This window comes from Chanodichthys erythropterus, chromosome 14 (genome assembly GCF_024489055.1).
Source record: "Chanodichthys erythropterus isolate Z2021 chromosome 14, ASM2448905v1, whole genome shotgun sequence".
Classification (NCBI taxonomy): domain Eukaryota; kingdom Metazoa; phylum Chordata; class Actinopteri; order Cypriniformes; family Xenocyprididae; genus Chanodichthys; species Chanodichthys erythropterus.
In genome coordinates this window covers 43,948,940-43,969,608 of record NC_090234.1, presented here as the reverse complement: position 1 = coordinate 43,969,608, position 20,669 = coordinate 43,948,940, and the positions used below count along the sequence as shown (strand labels likewise).

At 37.2% G+C, this 20,669-nt stretch overlaps 1 protein-coding gene across 7 annotated transcripts in view; it reads left to right on the top strand.

Annotated features, from left to right (window-relative positions):
- dgkh (diacylglycerol kinase, eta) overlaps positions 1 to 20,669 on the top strand; it is a 111,539-nt gene that overhangs the window by 47,150 nt on the left and 43,720 nt on the right. For 5 of the 7 annotated variants that reach the window (XM_067408807.1, XM_067408806.1, XM_067408805.1 and 2 more), the window contains 5 exons: positions 10,123 to 10,227; positions 11,016 to 11,148; positions 18,114 to 18,220; positions 18,336 to 18,461; positions 18,542 to 18,644. In XM_067408807.1, coding sequence (XP_067264908.1) covers positions 10,123 to 10,227; positions 11,016 to 11,148; positions 18,114 to 18,220; positions 18,336 to 18,461; positions 18,542 to 18,644 — 574 coding nt within the window. Of the gene's footprint in view, positions 1 to 10,122; positions 10,245 to 11,015; positions 11,149 to 18,113; positions 18,221 to 18,335; positions 18,462 to 18,541; positions 18,645 to 20,669 lie in introns of those variants that run through there. The other 2 variants (XM_067408810.1, XM_067408809.1) reach the window with 2 other exon arrangements.

Here is a 20,669-nt window from a genome sequence, read left to right as displayed (position 1 = left end):
CATCTCTGCTGTGGTGACTGCCCTTTCCTGAATATTGAACTGGAACGGTTTCACTTTCCCCAGACAACAATCAGCCCCCTCAGTCAATGGGGACTGTCTCATTGAGAGCTGTGAGATTTGAGTGATTCCTTACATCCTAGTGCACCGCACACTGCTGCTCTTTCAAGTACCACTTTGATCCGTTTCTTGTACCCCTTTCTACCAAATTGGTGCTGGTTCTCAGTTTGATTGTTTTGCCTGTTCTTTGGCCTGCATTTCAATTGACTCTAAACCAAATTATACTGCATAACTTGCCAACAAACAAACACATAAACACACAGTCCTGCAGAGTATTACATATTTTTAAAATCAACTAGTTGGGAGGGTGAATGAACTATAACTAATCTTGGTCCCACTTTATATTAAGTGGCCTTAACTACTATGTACTTGCATCAAAAAAATAAGTACAATGTACTTATTGGGTTCATATTGAATTGCAAAACACTTTTGCTGCTATTGAGGTGGGATACGGGTAAGATTAGGGAAAGCTTTGGTGGTATGGGTAGGATTAAGGGTAGGGATAAGGGTTAAGGGATGGGTCAACAGTGTAATTATATATTTAATTACAGAAATTAATTACAGATGCAATTACATGCAGGTGTTTTTATAAGTACAATGTAAAAACGTGCATGTACACAATAAGTGCATTGTATTAAATGATTAATTTAAATGTAAGTACATAGTAGTTAAGGCCACTTAATATAAAGTGGGTCCCTAATCTTAACTGGAAGCCCCAAATAATTAAGCTAATTTCAGGTTGTTTTCTGGTTTCTGATCCTTAATAGGGGGCACATAACAGATTAAAGGGGTCTCAAGAGGGGTATCAAACTTTGCATGATACATTCATAAAAAGTTAAGAAATTTCAACGCTCAAAATACTTAATTGGTTTGAGTTGGACAAACTTAAATTGAACAAATTAGTTTAGTTAAATAAACTGCTATTAGTATTTAGAACTTTCTTTTGCTTTTGAGTTCACATCACTGACATATTTCAAGTAAACCAAACTTTCATTGTTTTGAGTTGTATGAACTCATTTCTTTTAAATTAGACTAACTTAAGTTTAACTGAAACTGGGCTGGGATTTCTATTTCCCAGCATGCTTTCCCATGGCACTTGAAAGAAAGAGTAAATGCTAAAATTAAGTGTTTTATAATGTTTTTGTTGTTGTTGTTGTTGTTGTTGTTGTTTTTACGCAAGATTAATGGTGAGGGAGATTTAGTAGTGATTCATGTTTTGTTATGCTAATTTTAGAAGAGTTTCTGTTAATGTGGGTTTTTGGAAAGTTACCATCACGGTGACAAGTAGCGCATTTGGCTTGTTTTGAGAGCAGGTAAGTTACATGATTTAAGTTGTACTTATTCAGTAAATGCTATACCATGCTATTGTTAATATGTTAGCAAATTGGCATTTTTTGTATTTTCCTTGAATACAGTGAAGTAAATAATTCATTTGATTTGCAAGAACTCAATATAAAAAAGTTAATTAACTAAATATTTTATGTTAATTGCTATCAAAATGTATGAGTAAGCTAACTCAGCACACTCAAGTTAGAATCAATTAATATGCATGAGTACTACAAACTCAAAACTTGATAGTTCTGCTTACTTAAAATTGAGATCATAACTCAAAAAAAAATAATGTAACTGATTACCTCATTTTTTTATTTTTTTTTTTGAGTTAGTCCAACTTATTCAGGTTTACAGTGTATTGGACTATTTAAATGCTGTAATTATTCATATCAAAGCATATTTTAAATATTATGAATTGATTTTAATACCATTTAATTAAAAATAAAACATATAAATAGTTATATCAATGAGAAAATAATGACAAAAAAAAAAAGCTCAGAAAAGAGCTGGAGGAAAAAAAATATATTTTTTGTTCCATTCATTGAATAAACTCCATTGTGTGAGAACAATCAGAAGAAAAGCTTTTGTTTGACTTTAGCAAACTGTGGCAATGTTATTTTAGTATCATTAGCTAGGTTTCCATCCACCTAGTTTTATGTGCATTTTGGCATATCAAAAAAAAAAAACACTGGATGGAAATGCAAGATGTGCATAAATTCTAAAAATGTGCATAAAAAACTATGCTCAATTGAGTCGGATAATTTTTTTATCCAGTAAGAAAATATGTGCATAAACTGTCTATGATGGAAACACATTTACCAAATAAATTATTCGATGCACATCAAAAAAAAAAAAAAAAAAAAGTCATGTGACTTTGTGATGGGAAAGCAAAACTGGACTAACCAGTGGACTGATCTTGTTGCACAGCATCTGAAATTCTGTTTTGGTCATTCTGAAATGCCTCAGTCGGTTGTCAGTGTGGTTTGGTAGTTACCTTAGTATAACATGGCCATGTTTATTGTGTTTTGTCTGTGCGCTATAAGGAAGTGACGATTATGTTCTATTCAACTCACTGGATGGAAACGCTGCTTTATTTAACAAAATGTTTTATGTGAAATTCCAATTTTGTGCATAAGTTAAATTTGCAACTATGGATGGAAAACAGCTATAGAGATACCATTATAGTTTTATTAATATTTTTATTTTTTTATATATATTTTCTATTTTCATTTAATTTCATTAAGTTTCAAGTAATGCATTTTTTTTTTTTTTTTTTTTTATGGTTATGGTTTTAGTTAACTATAGCACTGAACTGTGGCAGTTAATATTTTTTTTTTCCCAACAAAACTGTTGTTTTGGTACATTTCAGAGTGCCAGCCACTGTTATGTGTACCCACAATGAATGACAATGTAGCATAATAGCATTATTTGATTGCTTTTTACAAACAATGCAGTTCTGATACGCTGGATCGCAAAGGGTTAAACCAAAAAAATTCTAAGAAAAATTGTTGCCTGACTAGGCAACCATTGTAACCCATCCCTTGTGTGAAGCCAATTCATGAGGCCCAGAACTGATTTCAGATTGGGAACCTGCACTGGCACCTTTTTATTGTAAAGAGACTTTAATGAAATCCTTTCCTAGTTCGTCTAAACTCCATTTGAATGTAATCAAGAACTGCAGTGGTGGAGCACAAGAGAAATCACTCAGTGAAGTTGCCGCGTCCTCAGCGCGAGCGGTTGAAGAGGCTTTTAGAGTAAGTGGCTGGCAGGGATGCGCTGGGAGTTGCCCGTGTTTGATTGTGTAAGGGAGGAAGATGAATGCTAATGTGATTACTGCATCACGGCTGGGCATGAAAATTAATAGGTATGTTTTTTGGCAAGAAAAATTAATCAGATATCTCTATATGTAATGAAATGATAAGCTTGGAAATTTCCAACAGCTCTTTCCGCAGTTGACAGCACAGCCTGGACAGTGTGACTTCTTTATTTGTTTTTGTAGAAGATACGCAGCCTCTCATGCTTGTGGTTTAGATCTGCAGTATCTATGGTGAACATATAAATAAACATGAAGCTGTGTGTCGCTACGCCACAGCTCTCAGACTGAACTGCCCTTCACAGATCCGTGCTGCGCTGCTAAACATGCCTTGCAGACCACTTGTCATTTACAAGCTAGTAAAGGACAACTGGAGCCTTACATAGCAGCTGCACTGTGCACTGGCACGGGGTGGTATTTACGAAGGAGGCTTCCGAGATTCCAATGTCTTCCTGTAGAAGAAGCTCCTCAGATGACTGGACAGCTGCCAGAGACACTCTACACTTAAAATGACCTTATCTGGTTGGACAAAAGAGTCACCTTAAAGGAGGTTGTTTCATGAAATCCTGAAGGTTGATAGAAAGAGAACTGCAAAGTTTTTTTTCTAATTTATCATTTATGGTATAGCATTTTTTTAAATTTTTTTATGTAAAATAAATTAAAGATGCACTTCATACGTTCTATGTTCTTTTAATAAAAATTAATTTTGATATTTTTTGGGTGGCATAGGGTCAAAAATATCAGTGTCATACAACTGTACTAATATTATAATGAAGAAAGAAGCTTAACTGAAAGAAAGTCATGTGGTGCAACAAGTATCCAGAAACATAAAAGCAGGAAATAATATCATACAGAATACCCCTGCACTCTCATGACTGTGTTTGAAGTTCCTAAAATATCAAATAATTTGACCTTTTTATGACGTGGAAGTTTAGTTCTGGTTTTAACATCCTGTTGCGTGACACCACAAAACCTTAGTCATGAATGACGTTTATGAATACACACACACATATATATATATATATATATATATATATATATATATATATATATATATATATATATATATATATATATATATATATATATATATATATATATATATATATATATATATATATATATATATATAGTTAAAATGTGTTTACGCACACTTAAATAAATAATAATAGAAATGTGTTATTTTTACATGATGGTTAGACCAGATGAGTCATATAATCTAACAGTACTTTTAGACATGTTTAAAATGTTTTTTTTTTGTTTTTTTTTTTTTTTCAAAATTATATAAAACCAATATGAATGCTAAGAATCAAATTAATAGTTTTTGCAGGACTCTAGCATTTGTGTTTTCAAATATATTTTCAAAAGATACTTTTTCCTGTATTGTGAACACTGTATTTGTCATTCACCTGATTACAACAGAAAATATTTTTCACGTACAACGTATTGCATGTATAATGGAAGTTTAATAAAACAAACTTTTATATAGCAATTTAAAATTTTTATATAGCACCAAACAAGTTGAGTGGTCCCACTTTATATTAAGTGGCCTTAACTACTATATACCTTAAATTAACATTTAAATTAATGATTTATGCACTTATTGTGTACATACATGTTTTTACATGTGTGTTTTGCAATTCAATATGAACCCAATAAGTACATTGTACTTATTTTTGTATGTAATTACATAGTAGTTAAAGCCACTTAATATAAAGTGGGACCAGATGAGTTTACCAAAAATGATAATACATTAATAATAAAAAAAGAGAAATAACAATGAATAGACAAAGGTACTAAAATCTAATACATAGAAATAAATAAAAAAAATAAATAAAAAAAATAAATAAATAAACTCACAATGTTTCAAAAGTATAGCCATTTTCCATTAATTATGTGAAAGAAAGAAAGAAAGAAAGAAAGAAAGAAAGAAAGAAAGAAAGAAAGAAAGAAAGAAAGAAAGAAAGAAAGAAAGAAAGAAAGAGAAAGAGAAAGAAAGAAAAATGTAAATTTTGTCATTATTTACACACCCTCATGTCATTGCAAACTGAAATGCGATTATCCCTCCAGATCACTGGCTCCATAGACTGTAAGTGTATTAGTGTAACTGCGGCGTGATGAGTTGAAATTACTGGTAATCAACATTATTATGCCACGAATGCTGTTGAAAGAATTGTATTGAACCAGTGCATTCTTTTAATGACACTGCTAATACCTTACGACTTTATAAAGGAAGTCACGCTGAAGTAGAGACTGAAGCCATTATTGAGTTTGTGGAGTTTAGAAGGGTGGGGGGGGGGATACAACCCTGAAAGCACAATAAGTTGGGGAGGGTTGAAACACTCAGAAGCACTGGCATTGAAAAACACAGCAAGAAATAACAAGCTGTGGATGGAACTATCTTCACCCGCCGTCCAAATGGCAAACATAATGAGCTACAACATTGACATCCACATAACTCTGTTGCGTTTGTAATTCTCTCTCAGCACCTCTGCTGCTGTTAGTAGATATCTTCAGTGCATTCCCCTGTAATCCACTCATGCGGCAGCTACAGTGAGTGCATTTTCTCATAGGGAGATTGTATTCGGTTGTGTAACACAGATAGCGTTGTTTGGTTGGTAACCACACCTCTGAAAACTGCAGCAACCACCAGATAGGCAAAACCTAATTAGAGACAATTCATTCCCCACCATGCCAGATGGTAATGGCTGATTTTCCAAAAATGAGTGCAGCAACTTATGGTTAAGTCTTTTATAAAAAGAACAGATGGGTTTTATCTATTGCATCCATGTGAGCTCCTTTTTGCAGTCAGGAATACAAGGTTCATTTGCGGCTCTTTATAATTAGTGAGAACACTGGCACTTGCGCTAAGGGAGGATCTGTGATGCCAGCTCATTGTAGATGCAGAGATTAGAAATAAATAGACATTAGAACAATGTTTTATCTTTAACAAATTCAGTCGAGCAGAACACAAGCGAGATCTCAAGTTTCTCCCAGACAACAATGAAACTCAAGAAGAGAATGGAAGAATGGAAACTGGAAAAGTAGTAATGTGACGTGTGTCATTTTTACTACTCAGAAATGTCTCAAACAGTGCTCAGGTTTGTTCAGACTACAAAGCGTGCAATCAAAAGTCAGAGCTCTCAATGTGAACTCAAATTTTGCCAATCATCTCAGCTGTGCACATTCATTTTATAGTTCCATGTTCTTACTGTAAAAAATGGTCTCATTTGTCTGTTTTAATTCATCCTCAGTAACTTAAGGATGAAATTCTGAGATAGACTTGATATTTAAAAGGATAGTTCAGACCAAAATTGAAATTCTGTAACCAGTAACCAAATCCATAAGGCTTTCGTTTACCTATGAAACACAGATGAAGATCATTTTAATGAAACCTGATGGATTTCTGTCTCTCAATTAAAAGTCCATTACACCAAAACGTTCACATATAAACACTGATCAATGCACATACATACTGTAGAGCACATCAAATATGTTAAACGAAAGCTCTACTGTACTTGCGTAACGTGAGAAAAACACCTTATTGGTTCACGCCTATCAGGCAAGCACATTTGAATTTCCTCTTACGAAATATGATCTGCTCTATGCATGTGCATTGATAAATGTTTATATGTGAATAAAAACCTATTTAAATCTGTTATCATATAAAGTGATTGTGTCTCTTCAGAAGACTTGATTCATATGGATTACTTTCACAATGTCTTAAAGGGGACCTATAATGCCCCTTTTACAAGATGTAATATAAGTCTCTGGCGTCCCCAGAATGTGTCTGTGAAGATTCAGCTCAAAATACCCAGATCATTTATTATAGCTTGTCAAATTTTCCACTATTTGGGTGTGAGCCCCTATTTTGTGTGTGTCCCTTTAAATGCAAATGAGCTCTCGGCCCTCTTTCCAGAAGAGGGTGGAGCTTTAACAGCTCACGCTTCGGTTGTTCAACAACAACAAAGCTGGAGAATCTCACGCAGCCAAAATGACAATTGTCAGTAAAGGTTTTCAGCTTTACATTGTTCAAACCGGAGTCTGACACTGATGGAGAGACTCAGGAAGTTACAACTTTTAGAATTCAACTGGACATTTCTGAATGGTTAGTGGATAAATTAATGTAGTTGCTGTGGAGTCGATTTAATTAATCAAATACAACAACTCTACTACAACAACTCTTCCTCTTCTCTAAAGCAGCCCAACATGGTCTCACCCCCTTTGTTGGCTGGGTTTATGTAAATTTTAGGGTTAGTGATGTCACTAACCCAGGAAGAAGCTTGTTGTTGTCCCTACCAGCCATTTGTTGTAGTCCTTAGACAGCGAATTCCTTAAATGAAAATATCTCCCTTTTCACTGAACTTTGAGCATCGTAACTTTGCAGATGTTGTTTATGGTCTAACAGCAACATTACACACTAACTAGTTAAAAAAGTGAAATCATAATCAACCACCCCTTTAATGAACTTGAAGCTTGAATGTTTAGTGAATTGGACTTTCAGTGGAGTTACAGAAAATGTCAAAAAAAAAATATCTCATATGAACGAAAGTATTGTGGGTTCCAAACTAAATGAGGGTAAGAATTGTCATTTTTGATTGAAATAACACTTTTACTAAGAACCTAGTCCGGAGGTCGGCAACCCGCGGCTCTAGAGCCGCATGCAGCTCTTTAGCGCCCCCCTAGTGGATCCCTGGAGCTTTTTCAAAAATTTATGAAAATGGAAAAAATATATTTTTTGTTTTCATATGGTTTCTGTAGGAGGATAAACACAAACATTCTTAACGTTTTCCAATGCTGTAAAAATGTGTATAATACATATTTAATTTCAACATTCCTGTCAACGAAGATTTGCATCATAGTCATCGACGACGTCACTTTCCCGCTGAAAGCGCCCTCCCTCAGCTGGACTGAGTGGCAAAAGAACCTGCTGCATGACTAGATTTAATAGGGAAAACTGCGAAAACGCGAGTAACGAATTACACTAAAGGTTGGACTCGAAAGTGTTTCTTACAACTTGTCAAATAAACCTAGTCATGTTTCCTGACATTTATATGTGCCTGATTTGACGACGGGGAAATACATAAAGCAAATCTGCCTGTGAATCATGGGCGTCGGAACCATTGTATGTGGGTTGAACAAGACCCACCCACTCCACTCACTTTTACCGTCTCTAATTCAGCATTTGTCTAATCCCCCTCAGGTGATGCTACTCCACAAACCACCAACAGAGCATAAAAAATACCAAAAATAAAAATATTTTTTAAAACATTGCCAAGTAAAACGCTGCGTTTATATAGAACTGTCTCTTAACGACCACAACAAACGGGACACTTTTCAGACGCGCATTCCAACTTCGCCTCAGCTCCAGGCGCAAGTCAAACGAGCGCGGAAAAGGGAGCTTCAACAGAGAACTGTGGTCAGATGAGATGTTGTCAGGCTATGTCAGTAAAACTCCAATCAGCCGTATAGCCTACTGTGCTTGAAGCGTGAACCCAAGAATTGCTCGAGCAAATGCGCCGGCGCGCGCTGCATATTACTTTATTATAGCTTAACTAAAGCACAGAAGAAACTACGGGCATGCACCATCATTATTCTGAGGTAAATGAAGTCATGAAATTACCAAACATGCGATTAAAGCTGCCTCAAAACTGTGCATGCATGTATGTATTTGTTGACATGGTTTAAAGCTATAGTTATCCAATTTGTTGGCCTTAAACGTATTAAAATGCATATATGTACACCAAGGAAATCAACATTTTCTCGGGGGAGCATGCCCCCGAACCCCACTAGCACAAACGGGATTGAATGTAAAGGTTTGTGTCTCGTTGTTCTATTAAAAAAAAATATGCAGAATATAAGATGGAAAATATTTAATAGATGATTTGTCAACATAATATATAACAATACAATATAAATGGAATAATTTTACCTCAAAATCCAACAATTTGACACAAAATGATAACTGCAAATCCACGTTTCTCTGCTGGAGTCCTGCTGTTTCTGTGAATTGCAGTGATCCATTTGCTTCTTTTTTTCTGTAGCTTTCAGCAGATTTTAAATATATAACTTACCTCGGGAATACCTCATTATGTATTTGTAGCCTACTGAGTCATTTTGATAGTAGGCTAATATAGCTAATATACACTTACAGCCTGTGTTTCCTTCATATAAGACTTATATAAGGCTTTTAATTTTTTGCAGCTCCAGACAGATTTGTTTTTTGTTTTTTGGGGCCAATATGGCTCTTTGAACATTTTGGGTTGCCGACCCCTGACCTAGTCTCTTGAACTATGAAAAGGCAACCTTCCCACTTTTATCCAAAATTAATTGGCCACTAAATGTCATATTTTGTAACATTTATAAAATACTGCAAATCTAAAAAGAATGGTTTAAACCCAGTGTTTTTAAACTCAGAGTGGCCAACATGAGAAAATGATGTATGTTGGAATCAGCGGTGTTGTTTCGGTGCAGGTGGTAAGCTGTAATTCCCCGAGGACTGTATCACCTGCTTCACCACGCGTCGCAGCGAAAACTGTTGTCGGGTTGCCGCGCGCCTCCGCAGTAGCACCATTGGTGTGTGGAGATGTTAAGGGCGCCTTTATCAATAAATTATAGTGGTATTAAAAGTGCAGAGTTTGACCCGTGCGGAGGCTGCCCCTGTTATGAAACAGGCTTTTAGCATTTTCTCGGGCACTCCGCCTGTCAGCCCAAATCTGGCTCAAGCATCCGAGAGGAAAAGACCTGAGGGGAGGAGGTGGCCGTTAAACAGGAGAAGAGGAGAGGCAAGGGGTGGGGGGGCTTGTCCCGAGCTTCGTCTTAAAGAGCGGAAGGGGGGGGACTCATTGTCAGTCGCAGTCAGTCAGGCAGGAGGGTGAGACACTCCGCTCTCATCTCCCCAGATCTCTGTCTCCCTGTAGGTAATTACACCGTTCCGAAGGCTTATCCTGTGTGCCGAGAACAGGAAAGAAATGGAGGACTGGATCAGCTCGCTGAAATCGGTTCAGTCCAGAGAGCATTACGAGGTAAGAGCACAGTTTGAGTTGAGTTGCATCTTGAACTATCCAATCGTTCTGCATGTTTGTTGTTTTTCAAACATACTTCTGCTGAATATGCATGCACCTCTCCCCCTTAACAGTTTTCAATCAGGGCATGTGTATTTCTGGTGTTAAATCCAGCTTCTAAACCAACCTGCTTTTGAATTTCTTTTTCTCTTCTCAATGTTAATAAGATGCATTCGAAACAATGATGTTATGCATTTAAAATAGTTCTGGAAGGAGGGAATGTTGCTCTATATGTTTGCTGTTGCTAATTCACTGACTCTGAAAAGATAATTGCGCATGTGTGCATGTGGTGGCTTTTAACATCTGAAACAGTATGTCGCATGCCAGTAAATGAAAGTGCGGACTGCGGCATTGAGTGTTGACTGTATGCTCACTTTGATATGAGATGAAAACGGTTATGTAAGACACTCAGCCCCCGTGTTCTGCAATACCACACCCAGAACTCCAGTTGCTCCACTGGCACCCCCAACTGTGGGCACAGTCGGCCTCTTAAATCACTGTCCTGTTGCATCAGGGTGCTGCTGGTAGATGTCCGCCGTTGTTACGGGGGGAAACTGGTTGTCAGGGAGAGCCGTGGTGTGGCGTTGCACACAGGAGGGTTGCGTCTCGTACACCTAAGGCTAATAAACATGTGCCATTCTGTGTGTTGCATGTGTGTGTGTGAGCTGAAAACGTAGTTCTTTGTTTTAGGGGCTCTGAAAAAGTCTTATCCTGGTGCTGCCAATTTGTCTTAACTTCTCCTTTGCTAGACGGCACAGTTTAATGTGGAACATTTCTCAGGGATGCACAACTGGTATGCCTGCTCCCACGCTCGCCCTACCTTCTGTAACGTCTGTCGGGACAGCCTCTCAGGGGTCACTTCTCATGGCCTCTCCTGTGAAGGTAGGTGTTTGCCCATCTCTCTCTCTCTTCTCAAATCCGAATGTCGGATAATCCTTCTTTCAATTATGAAGCTGCTTCTCTCAGCGCGCTGTCCTTCCCCAAAGGTGTCATATTTTCATCAAAGCTGCTCAGGGGTGGTCAGGGATGGTTCAGGGTTACATTAGAGTCGGTTACACTGGTCAGAAGTACTTAGTGCAGAAGCACAGCTAATTGAGGAGGAGAAAAGATGCGGACGGAAACATTGCAATAATAAATCAATACACTGACGCCGAGAATCTTTCTTATTTGTTTAGAATTTGCATTTCAAGGAGAGAAAGTACTGCTGAGGTGCTTCCACACCAATCAGAGAAAAGCTCTTGTTTTTTCTCTTGTTTGAGATTAGAGGTATAAAACATTCCCGAACACTCCACCTGTCTGCCGCAGGACCACTTAAAGTCAACATCAAACACCAATTACAGCCTATTGTACTTCAGTAATCTGACATGTTTTTGAGTAAAATGTATATTCGTCAATACAAATGGGCTTGGATTTTATCCATCTGAAATTCAGATTTGGATCATTCAAAGGGGAAATGAAGCCAGGTGATTGGAGAGGAATGACTGAAAAGTAACAGGGTAGTCAGGGTTTGCCTGGTTAACTTCAGCAGTTAGCGCCTACTGGTGATGCCATGACTGTGTCTTTTCTGGTCAAAAAGCATGTTTTTCGATTGTGCGTTCAAAATTCACTGCTGTGTGTGTGCATTTGAATGAGTGAAATGCAGAGCACAAATTCAACACCAAAAATGGGACACCATAACTGGCTACACGTCACTTAACTATTATATTATATTATATTATATTATATTATATTATATTATATTATATTATATTATATTATATTATATTATATTATATTATATTATATTATATTATATTATATTAAGGGCTATCATCATTAACTAAAATAAATGTTAACTGACATAAAATAAAATAATAATAAAAAAAAAAACTTATTTCATTTTAGCTAGTTGCCAAGGCAAATTTTTATTTTATTTTCATTTTACTTAAAGTACTTGTAATGTTCTCCCTCAGGATGAAAAAGATAGATGAACTTAAATACATAGTGATGATGAACCAAATAGAGACAAGTTTATAAATAAAATGATGAATAACCATGGTAACAAACGGGAACATAGGAACACAGGAAACAAAGATGAGCAAACTAAAAGTCCTTGAAAATGAAACTAATACAAACTAATCTGAATGAAATTGTGACAGTGATAAAATAACTAAAAATGAATTAACTAAACTACTTAATAATAAAAAAAAAAAAAACTATATAGACATTTAAAAAACTTGATAAAATGACAAAAACATTGATTGATTGATTGATTGATTGATTGATTGATTGATTGATTGATTGATTGATTGATTGATTGATCTGCCACAAGTCTAATATTGAGTGATCAGTCGTATCTAATTTATGGCTTAGATGATTGCTTAAAATTTGATAATACAATACAAATTGCTATTTGAAGACAAAAAAATATTTTTTTAACCAATAATATATTATATGAACCAATGAATAGTGCTTTTTTCATATAAAATCTTAATTTTAAAGTTTGTGGCCATTCTTGTTTGTGTTAATTGTCAACTACCTGCAGAAGCACCTCAAAGAACATGCTGGTAGGTTAAAACATTCTCACTAAAAATACCACATCCAGGATCATGCATTATGCATGCTAATGGTGTGACATCATGTGGAAAGAGAGTGCTAATTACTTTCAGAGATATGCAGATGGTGCTCATTAAACTCGGCTGACTGTCATTGGCTCTCGCATAGCAGGAAGTAAAAATAGTAAGCCTCTCACTCACACCTCAGTTTTAATGAGAAATTCAAGTGAAACTCACACTGCATTGTGAATAATACAAGCCTCATCATCATAGTCATCCTAATGTTTCCTAATGTTGATTTTCCACTGAAATATCAAGATGCCATTTAGAATGACAATATCTTTGGGTCACATTGCATTAGGCAAAAGTGGATTTGTGTGGTTGTGCGTGTGGTCACACTCACAGTGGTCTAGAGAGCGATAATTAAGGAGCAGAGCACTTTCCAGTGCTGTTGTCACGCGTTTGCGTTTCCAGCAAGCAGACTCACTCCTGAGTATTAATTACTGTATGTGTTACTGTGGAAAGATGATCTAATTTCTTTCAACAAACCTCTCATTACTATCATCAAGCCTGAGAGCCATTTCTGTTCACATGGAAATTGCTTTTATTTTTGCTGCTATCTGACAATGGTGTTAGAGTGGATTATTGTGTGCGTGACAAACATTATTTATAAAACAGATAATTCTGGACCTGGATGCTGATTGGTGGATACAGAACTCTAGCTGTGCTAAAGTACACAGTACACTAACAGTTATGACTTGTGAATGGTGCTTACTGAATTTGCTTTACAAAATAATGTTTCCATTATTTTTATTATGAAGTAATCATTTTATAAAATCAATAAGGCCATGTTAGATTGTAAATATATTCTGCTTTTAACAAGTTCCTACTTGCAGAAATGTGCAGATTGTTGAGATTGGTTAGAAACAAAGTGCTTGTGTTAAGCAGTGTCATATTTCTTTCTGTCTTTTTGGCTTATTGACAAATAAAGGAAGCTTTTTAGCGTTAATGCGTCAAAATAAAGAGAAAAGGATGCTTTAGGTGTGTATTTGATGATTTATGTATTTATTTTTCTCACACTGCAGCAGAGAATAATGGGAAATGTAGTTGCTTCATTAATTGGCTAAATGGGTCAAAATTATTATTATTATTATTTATTTATTTATTTTTTTTGCTTTGTCAATGGTATGTCATACTGTATGCATCCATAGTCAACATTCACAATAAAATATGTGATCATTCCAATGACTTGAAGCAAAGTCCCTTTAAGATAAGTCAATTTGCCTTGGCGGGCATCTTTGAAACGCCTCTCGGCATGCAAGTGCAGTTCCTATCTCTTTGAATGGGGAAATGTCAAATTCTCCAAAGCTGTATGCCAATCTTTCGATTAAATTTCTGAAATCACCAATGAAATCTGACAACAACAACTGTCTCAGAAATTTAGTTTCTAAACGCTCGAATTATGACAAAAAAAAAATATTTTTCAGGTTGGATCAAGCTAATGTGCAAGCGCAGTCTTAAGTGTGTGTCTCTATAGGAAGCACACGTCTGACTGTTTCTATAGGAACCGGAGCTTCTAATGACTGCTGCAGTGACAAGATGACTTTACTAATCAGCGATTGGCTCTTTATTAGAAGGCTGGACTTATTCCACCATATTGTGCGTTGCACTTTCTCCCTTTCATAATAATATGAGTATACCGTCTTTCCATATATAAAGTCTTTGCTTGAAGGCAGCAAAAATCACGGACAAAGGTGTTCACAAAATAAAGTATCAAGCACGGATCATTACTTAATCATTTTCTAAGCAGCTTATTGACTTCCAAAGTGTAATTCATTGGTTCATATTATATTCTTGTAAAATCAACACAAGCTTGTACAATTAAATGTCCAATCCTTGGTTTCCATATAAATTTGTGGTGTTATAACCAAGACCATTTAATTCAAGTCTGAGTCCAGAATAGAAAATGGATGGGTCTGAGGCAAGACTTAGACCTGAAGAAGTTTGAGTCAAAGACATGACCGAGACCAGAGGAGGTTTGAGTCCAAATCAAGAGGGTCAAGACCGGTTCAAGTCTGAGTCAAGCCTAAGACCAGAAACGGGTAGAGTCTGATTCAAGACCAGAAGAGGGTTAAGTTCGAGTCTAGCAGAGGGTCAAGTCTGAATCAATACAAGTCCAAATGCTCCTGAGTCCATGAGAAGACCAAAACCATGAAAATCTGGTCTCGAGTACAATAAACCCAATCATGGAGGCCGAACATAGTACTGAACATTAACTTTGAGCAGGATTTACAAACAGTTTACTGGTCAGCAGGTCAGCAGTATATGATTTGGTGTGCTGGTGTCCCAACAAAGCTTGACCAGCTTTCCCAGCAAGTTCTGGCCAGCATGGGAATTTATGCACGTTTACGCCTGTCTTTTCAGCAGGGTTCTCCAAGTTGAGAGATTTGAAGTTTAGAACGATCATTGCTGCTTATATTTCACTTCGATTTCCTACAGCAGCCAATCAATAAAGATTGATGTGAAACATAGGCCTCAACAAAAGAGGCAAACTCAATATTTTCCACTCCCTAATTTGACAGAGACATCCTGTCCATTAGCAGCGCATCGTAAACAGTCTTACGTTCACTCAGCATTACTGAATTGTCTGTAAATGGTTTGCTAACAGCCCTGAAAATGACATTAGAGTGAATTATTGGAGATTTGTTTTCAGAGCCATGTGAAATGGTCTGAGTGTCGACCAGCTCTGATTACAAGATGAGTGCGGAGCCCAAGCGAGATGAAGCGCTCTCTGATTTGCGTTATTAATCTTTGAAGAGGATGGGTACGCTCTTGTCTCGTCTCGATAGATGTGTCTTCTCTTTTATTATTGAGAGACGGTATTGTAGAAATTGGAAATTCCCTGCGTCGGACATACCATGAATGTTCGGCTTCCTTTTACCGTAAACAGCCCCGTTCATCACATATCCACTCCAGTGCTGGAATACTTCAGAGAGGAAACACTTTCTGTAGTGACTCTGTGGCGTCCCGGCTGGCAGGGCTTGGCTGGGCTAAATGCATCTCTGCTCTGGCGTGATTAGCCATGTCACCACAAATCTGTGTAATCCTACAGGACATTAGAAGTCCCGGCAGCATATGGAGGCGTAATGCGCTCAGACACTGAGATGGGCTGATTTAACTGGATTTGAGGCTTTTTCAGGATCTGAATCTTGGATTGTGGGCGCCAGTCAGCCCTGCTTGTACAGAACAATCCAGACCCTGAATGTACAGGACATCTGCACTGATTGCAGCATCTGTGTCAGGAAACAGCTGAGTGTACATTTTAAGTTCGTAGGAATGAAGGTGGCCATGATAATGTGCTGAAGCGTACATGGAGGAGGAAGCAAGCCAGCCAATCAATCAGCCACTTAATTCTCCTTCTGGAAACGACCAGATGAACATTGCTAACTTGATTAGATCTGCAATGCAATTTAATAGAGGAAATCAACAAAGAACTGTCAGCCATTAGCTTACTGGACCTCACCCACACCGCTGGTGAGGACAGTACAGCGGCAGTGGAGTTTAGAGGTTGGGTTAGCTGAAAGTTTCCAAAATTTAGAAGAAACCGATGCATAATTCAAAATGATTTCTGATATGACAGATAACAAAATAAGATAGCCAGTCTATTGGGTTTCCCTACTTTAGAAGGATTGCTACAGTAAACGCTAATAGAGATTAGAAATGTAGATTTGCCGATTGTTTTGTCATGTTATAGACCTAAAGAAAACAATGTTATTGAAAAAGATGTTATTGCCAGTGCTGCACAAATAATGTACAGTGGGTATGGAAAGTATTCAGACCCCCTTAAATTTTTCACTCTTTGTTATACTGCAGCCTTTTGCTAAAATCAAGTTCAGTTTTTTCCTCATTAATGTACCGACAGCACCCCATATTGACAGAAAAACACAGAATTGTTGACATTTTTGCAGATTTATTAAAAAAGAAAAACTGAAATATCACATGGTCCTAAGTATTCAGACCCTTTGCTCAGTATTTAGTAGAAGCACCCTTTTGATCTTGCACTGAGGAAAGGCTTCCGTCGAGCCACTCTGCCATAAAGCCCCGACTGGTGGAGGGCTGCAGTGATGGTTGACTTTCTCCCATCTCCCGACTGCATCTCTGGAGCTCAGCCACAGTGATCTTTGGGTTCTTCTTTACCTCTCTCACCAAGGCTCTTCTCCCCCGATAGCTCAGTTTGGCCGGACTGCCAGCTCTAGGAAGGGTTCTGGTCGTTCCAAACGTCTTCCATTTAAGGATTATGGAGGCCACTGTGCTCTTAGGAACCTTAAGTGCAGCGGAAATTTTTTTGTAACCTTGCCCAGATCTGTGCCTTGCCACAATTCTGTCTCTGAGCTCTTCAGACAGTTCCTTTGACCTCATGATTCTCATTTGCTCTGACATGCACTGTGAGCTGTAAGGTCTTATATAGACAGGTGTGTGGCTTTCCTAATCAAGTCCAGTCAAGTCCAATCAGTATAATCAAACACAGCTGGACTCAAATGAATGTGTCACAGCAAAGGGTCTGAATACTTAGGACCATATAATATTTCAGTTTTTCTTTTTTAATAAATCTGCAAAAATGTCAACAATTCTGTGTTTTTCTGTCAATATGGGGTGCTGTGTGTACATTAATGAGGAAAAAAAATGAACTTAAATGATTTTAGCAAATGGCTGCAATATAACAAAGAGTGAAAATTTAAGGGGGTCTGAATACTTTCCGCACCCACTGTAACTGGCTTATTCAGTGTATTTAACCAACGCTTTTTCATTTCACTTTGAAATCAATTCTTCTGCCATCATCTTGTCTGTCAGCTCGCCTCACTCTCATCACCTGAAAAAATGAAATCTGACTTCTGCTGCTGATCTGTGCTGTGAGTCTCGTTCGACTCATCCTGAATTGAGCATCTGAAATGTATCATCATGCATATATAGTGTACAGTAGGCTATGAATAAGGCTTACTGCGAAAGTTGGGTGTTACCGGTGTTCAGCCATAAACCGATTACATTACTTGCCCACTGCAGCACCCCGCCCATTGTTAAAATATGTTATTGTCATAAAGAAATTAGTTTTAGCATTTGGTTTTTTGATACTTCTTCAATGTTCTCCTCAGTTGAGCATTGTATATTGTGCAGTTTCATTTTAGCTTGATTTAGGAAGCGTTTTCCAGGAGTCTTTTATCACCTGCTGAAATGAAAATACTTGATTGTCATATAAGCATCTCAAGGTCACTGCTGGCCAGATTTATAACAAGTTTGCACATTACTGTCTTGCAGTGTGTAAATTCAAGGCCCACAAAAGATGTGCAGTCAGGGCTACCAATAACTGCAAATGGACAACGCTGGCCTCTATCGGGAAGGACATCATTGAGGATGAGGATGGGGTGAGTCGTGGAATGCCTTTGGTTCAGTGAGCTAATGCATAACCTTTGAGTGAACAGCAAAAAGTCTGCTCTATTAGTCTGGTGGTGTACATTTTATAACATTCTGTTCCTATAGATTGCGATGCCACACCAGTGGCTGGAAGGTAACCTGCCCGTCAGTGCCAAGTGTGCCGTTTGCGACAAAACATGTGGCAGCGTGCTGCGCTTGCAGGACTGGCGTTGCTTGTGGTGCAAAGCCATGGTAAGAACTACATATCACAGATTGCCTTATAACTACTTTAGAGAGCTTGTGAACTCTAAAAGCCATCTTTGCTTGGACAGGTGCACACGGCGTGCATGGATCTCTACCCCCGCAAATGTCCCCTTGGCCAGTGCAAAGTGTCCATCATCCCCCCTACCGCCCTCAACAGCATTGACTCAGACGGTAAGACTTTACTCTTCACAAGAGTGAGTTCAAGAGGGTTTATTCTAGTCAGAGTTTATAAACATAAATATTGATAAATAATTATTAGGGGTGTGACGAGACAGGTAGCTCACGAGACGAGACACGAGATTGAGTTCACGAGAACGAGACAAGATTGTTACACACTATTTTTAAGAAATCCTCAATGGCGAAATACATGACTGGGAAAAATATTCTAATCTTTAACTAATCATCTTGAAATGAATGTCATTTCAGTTCTACTTTCTGAGTATGAATTATCATATGCAGTAAAAGACAACAATACTCAAGCACTGTAAAAGGTTTTGCCACTAACTCAACTGACTGACTTCTCTCCTGTATGATTTCAGTCTCTTCAGACCTTACTGTATATGATTTATGAGCTTCTACAACTTTTGACCTCCTAACTGAACTCCTTTCCATAAAGTGATCATAGAAATAAAAATGGTAAAACTTTACAATAAGGTCTCATTTATTAACATTAATGTATTAACCAGCATCAGCATTGAGCAATATCTTTGCTACAGTATTTAATAATCTTTGTTTATGTTAGTTAATAAAAATATAAGTCATTCATTGCTAGTTCAAGATAGTTTACAGTGCATTAACTAATGTTAAAAAATGAAACCTTATTGTTTGTGCTTAATAAGATTAAGAGAAAACTGTTATTCATTTTTATGGTAACACTTTACAATAAGTGCAACCATAATCGCACTCTCTCAATATTCAAAGTGCAAATAAGACCAAAGTTTTCTTTGATACAGAGCTAAGAGATGGTTACAACTACACAGCCCAGCCTAAAATAGCTTTCATATTGAGAGATATTTGTATTCATCAGGGAGCCGCATTCAAAATGGGGGGTACATTTGAATGTGTGCTCGCATTTACTTTCACTTTCGTGACCGCGCATACTCTGTGAATATGGAGCGGCGGCGACCGTTATCCAACTGAATTAAATGTTTTTTATTTAAATACAAAGCAAAACGACAGTGGAGGCGTAATGTAAACGTAGCGGTGGCATATTCTTTCCTAATCATCCTAACGCTCTGTCATGGCAACATCACAAGACTACTTTTCGCCTCGACAAGAAATCTCGTCACATTGTAGACTCGCGAGATCTCTTGACACGAGATCTCGTCACACCCCTAATAATTATATATTTATACAATAGATGTACTTTGGGTGAGAAAGATTAAAATGATCATTTTGTTTATTCATTTTTTTTTTATGTATTTATTATTATTATTACTATTTTGGTTCACTTTTTGGAGGTTATAATCTTAGTAAAATAAGCTAAATTATTTTTGGACTGGGGTGTAAGTTTTAAGTCACAAATTTTTCAATATGTTCTTATACTACATGAAAAGCTTTTGTTTCAAAAGGTCAAGGTCACCAAGAATGGATGATTGCCTGATTGCGTGCTTATGCATTATCCCACTCTGGATATAGTGTATGATTATGTATCAGTGTGTGTGTGTGTGTGTGTGTTTGTGTGGTCCTGGTAAACCCTACATTATGGGGAAAATATGTCCCCACAAAGATGGCAATATCCGAAATCCTTGTCCTTGTGGGGAATTTTTTTGGTCCACATGAGGGAAAACAGTTTAAATTATACTAAGTGATGTTTTTTGAAAATGTAAAAAAGCAGAACGTTTTCTGTGATGGGTAGGGTGAGGGGCTAGAATATACAGTTTGTACAGTATAAAAATCGTTACGTCTATAGAATGTCCCCATAAAACATGAAAACCCAGTGTATGAGTGTGAAGTGGTAGGAGGAGCTCAGGTGGAGTGCTGCTATAGATGGAGCTCATTAGATTTGCTAATTCCCAGGCTGCATGAAGAGCAATATCTTTTTCATTACACCTCTGACCGCTTTTGATTTGATCACATATATAGGATGTGTTTTGTCCTTTCCTGAGAGACACTCTGTTCCTTTATTTTCCTTTCCCATCTCTACGGCATTTGTCAGGGTGGTGTGGAAAGTCACTTTCCCTCAGTGCATCTCGT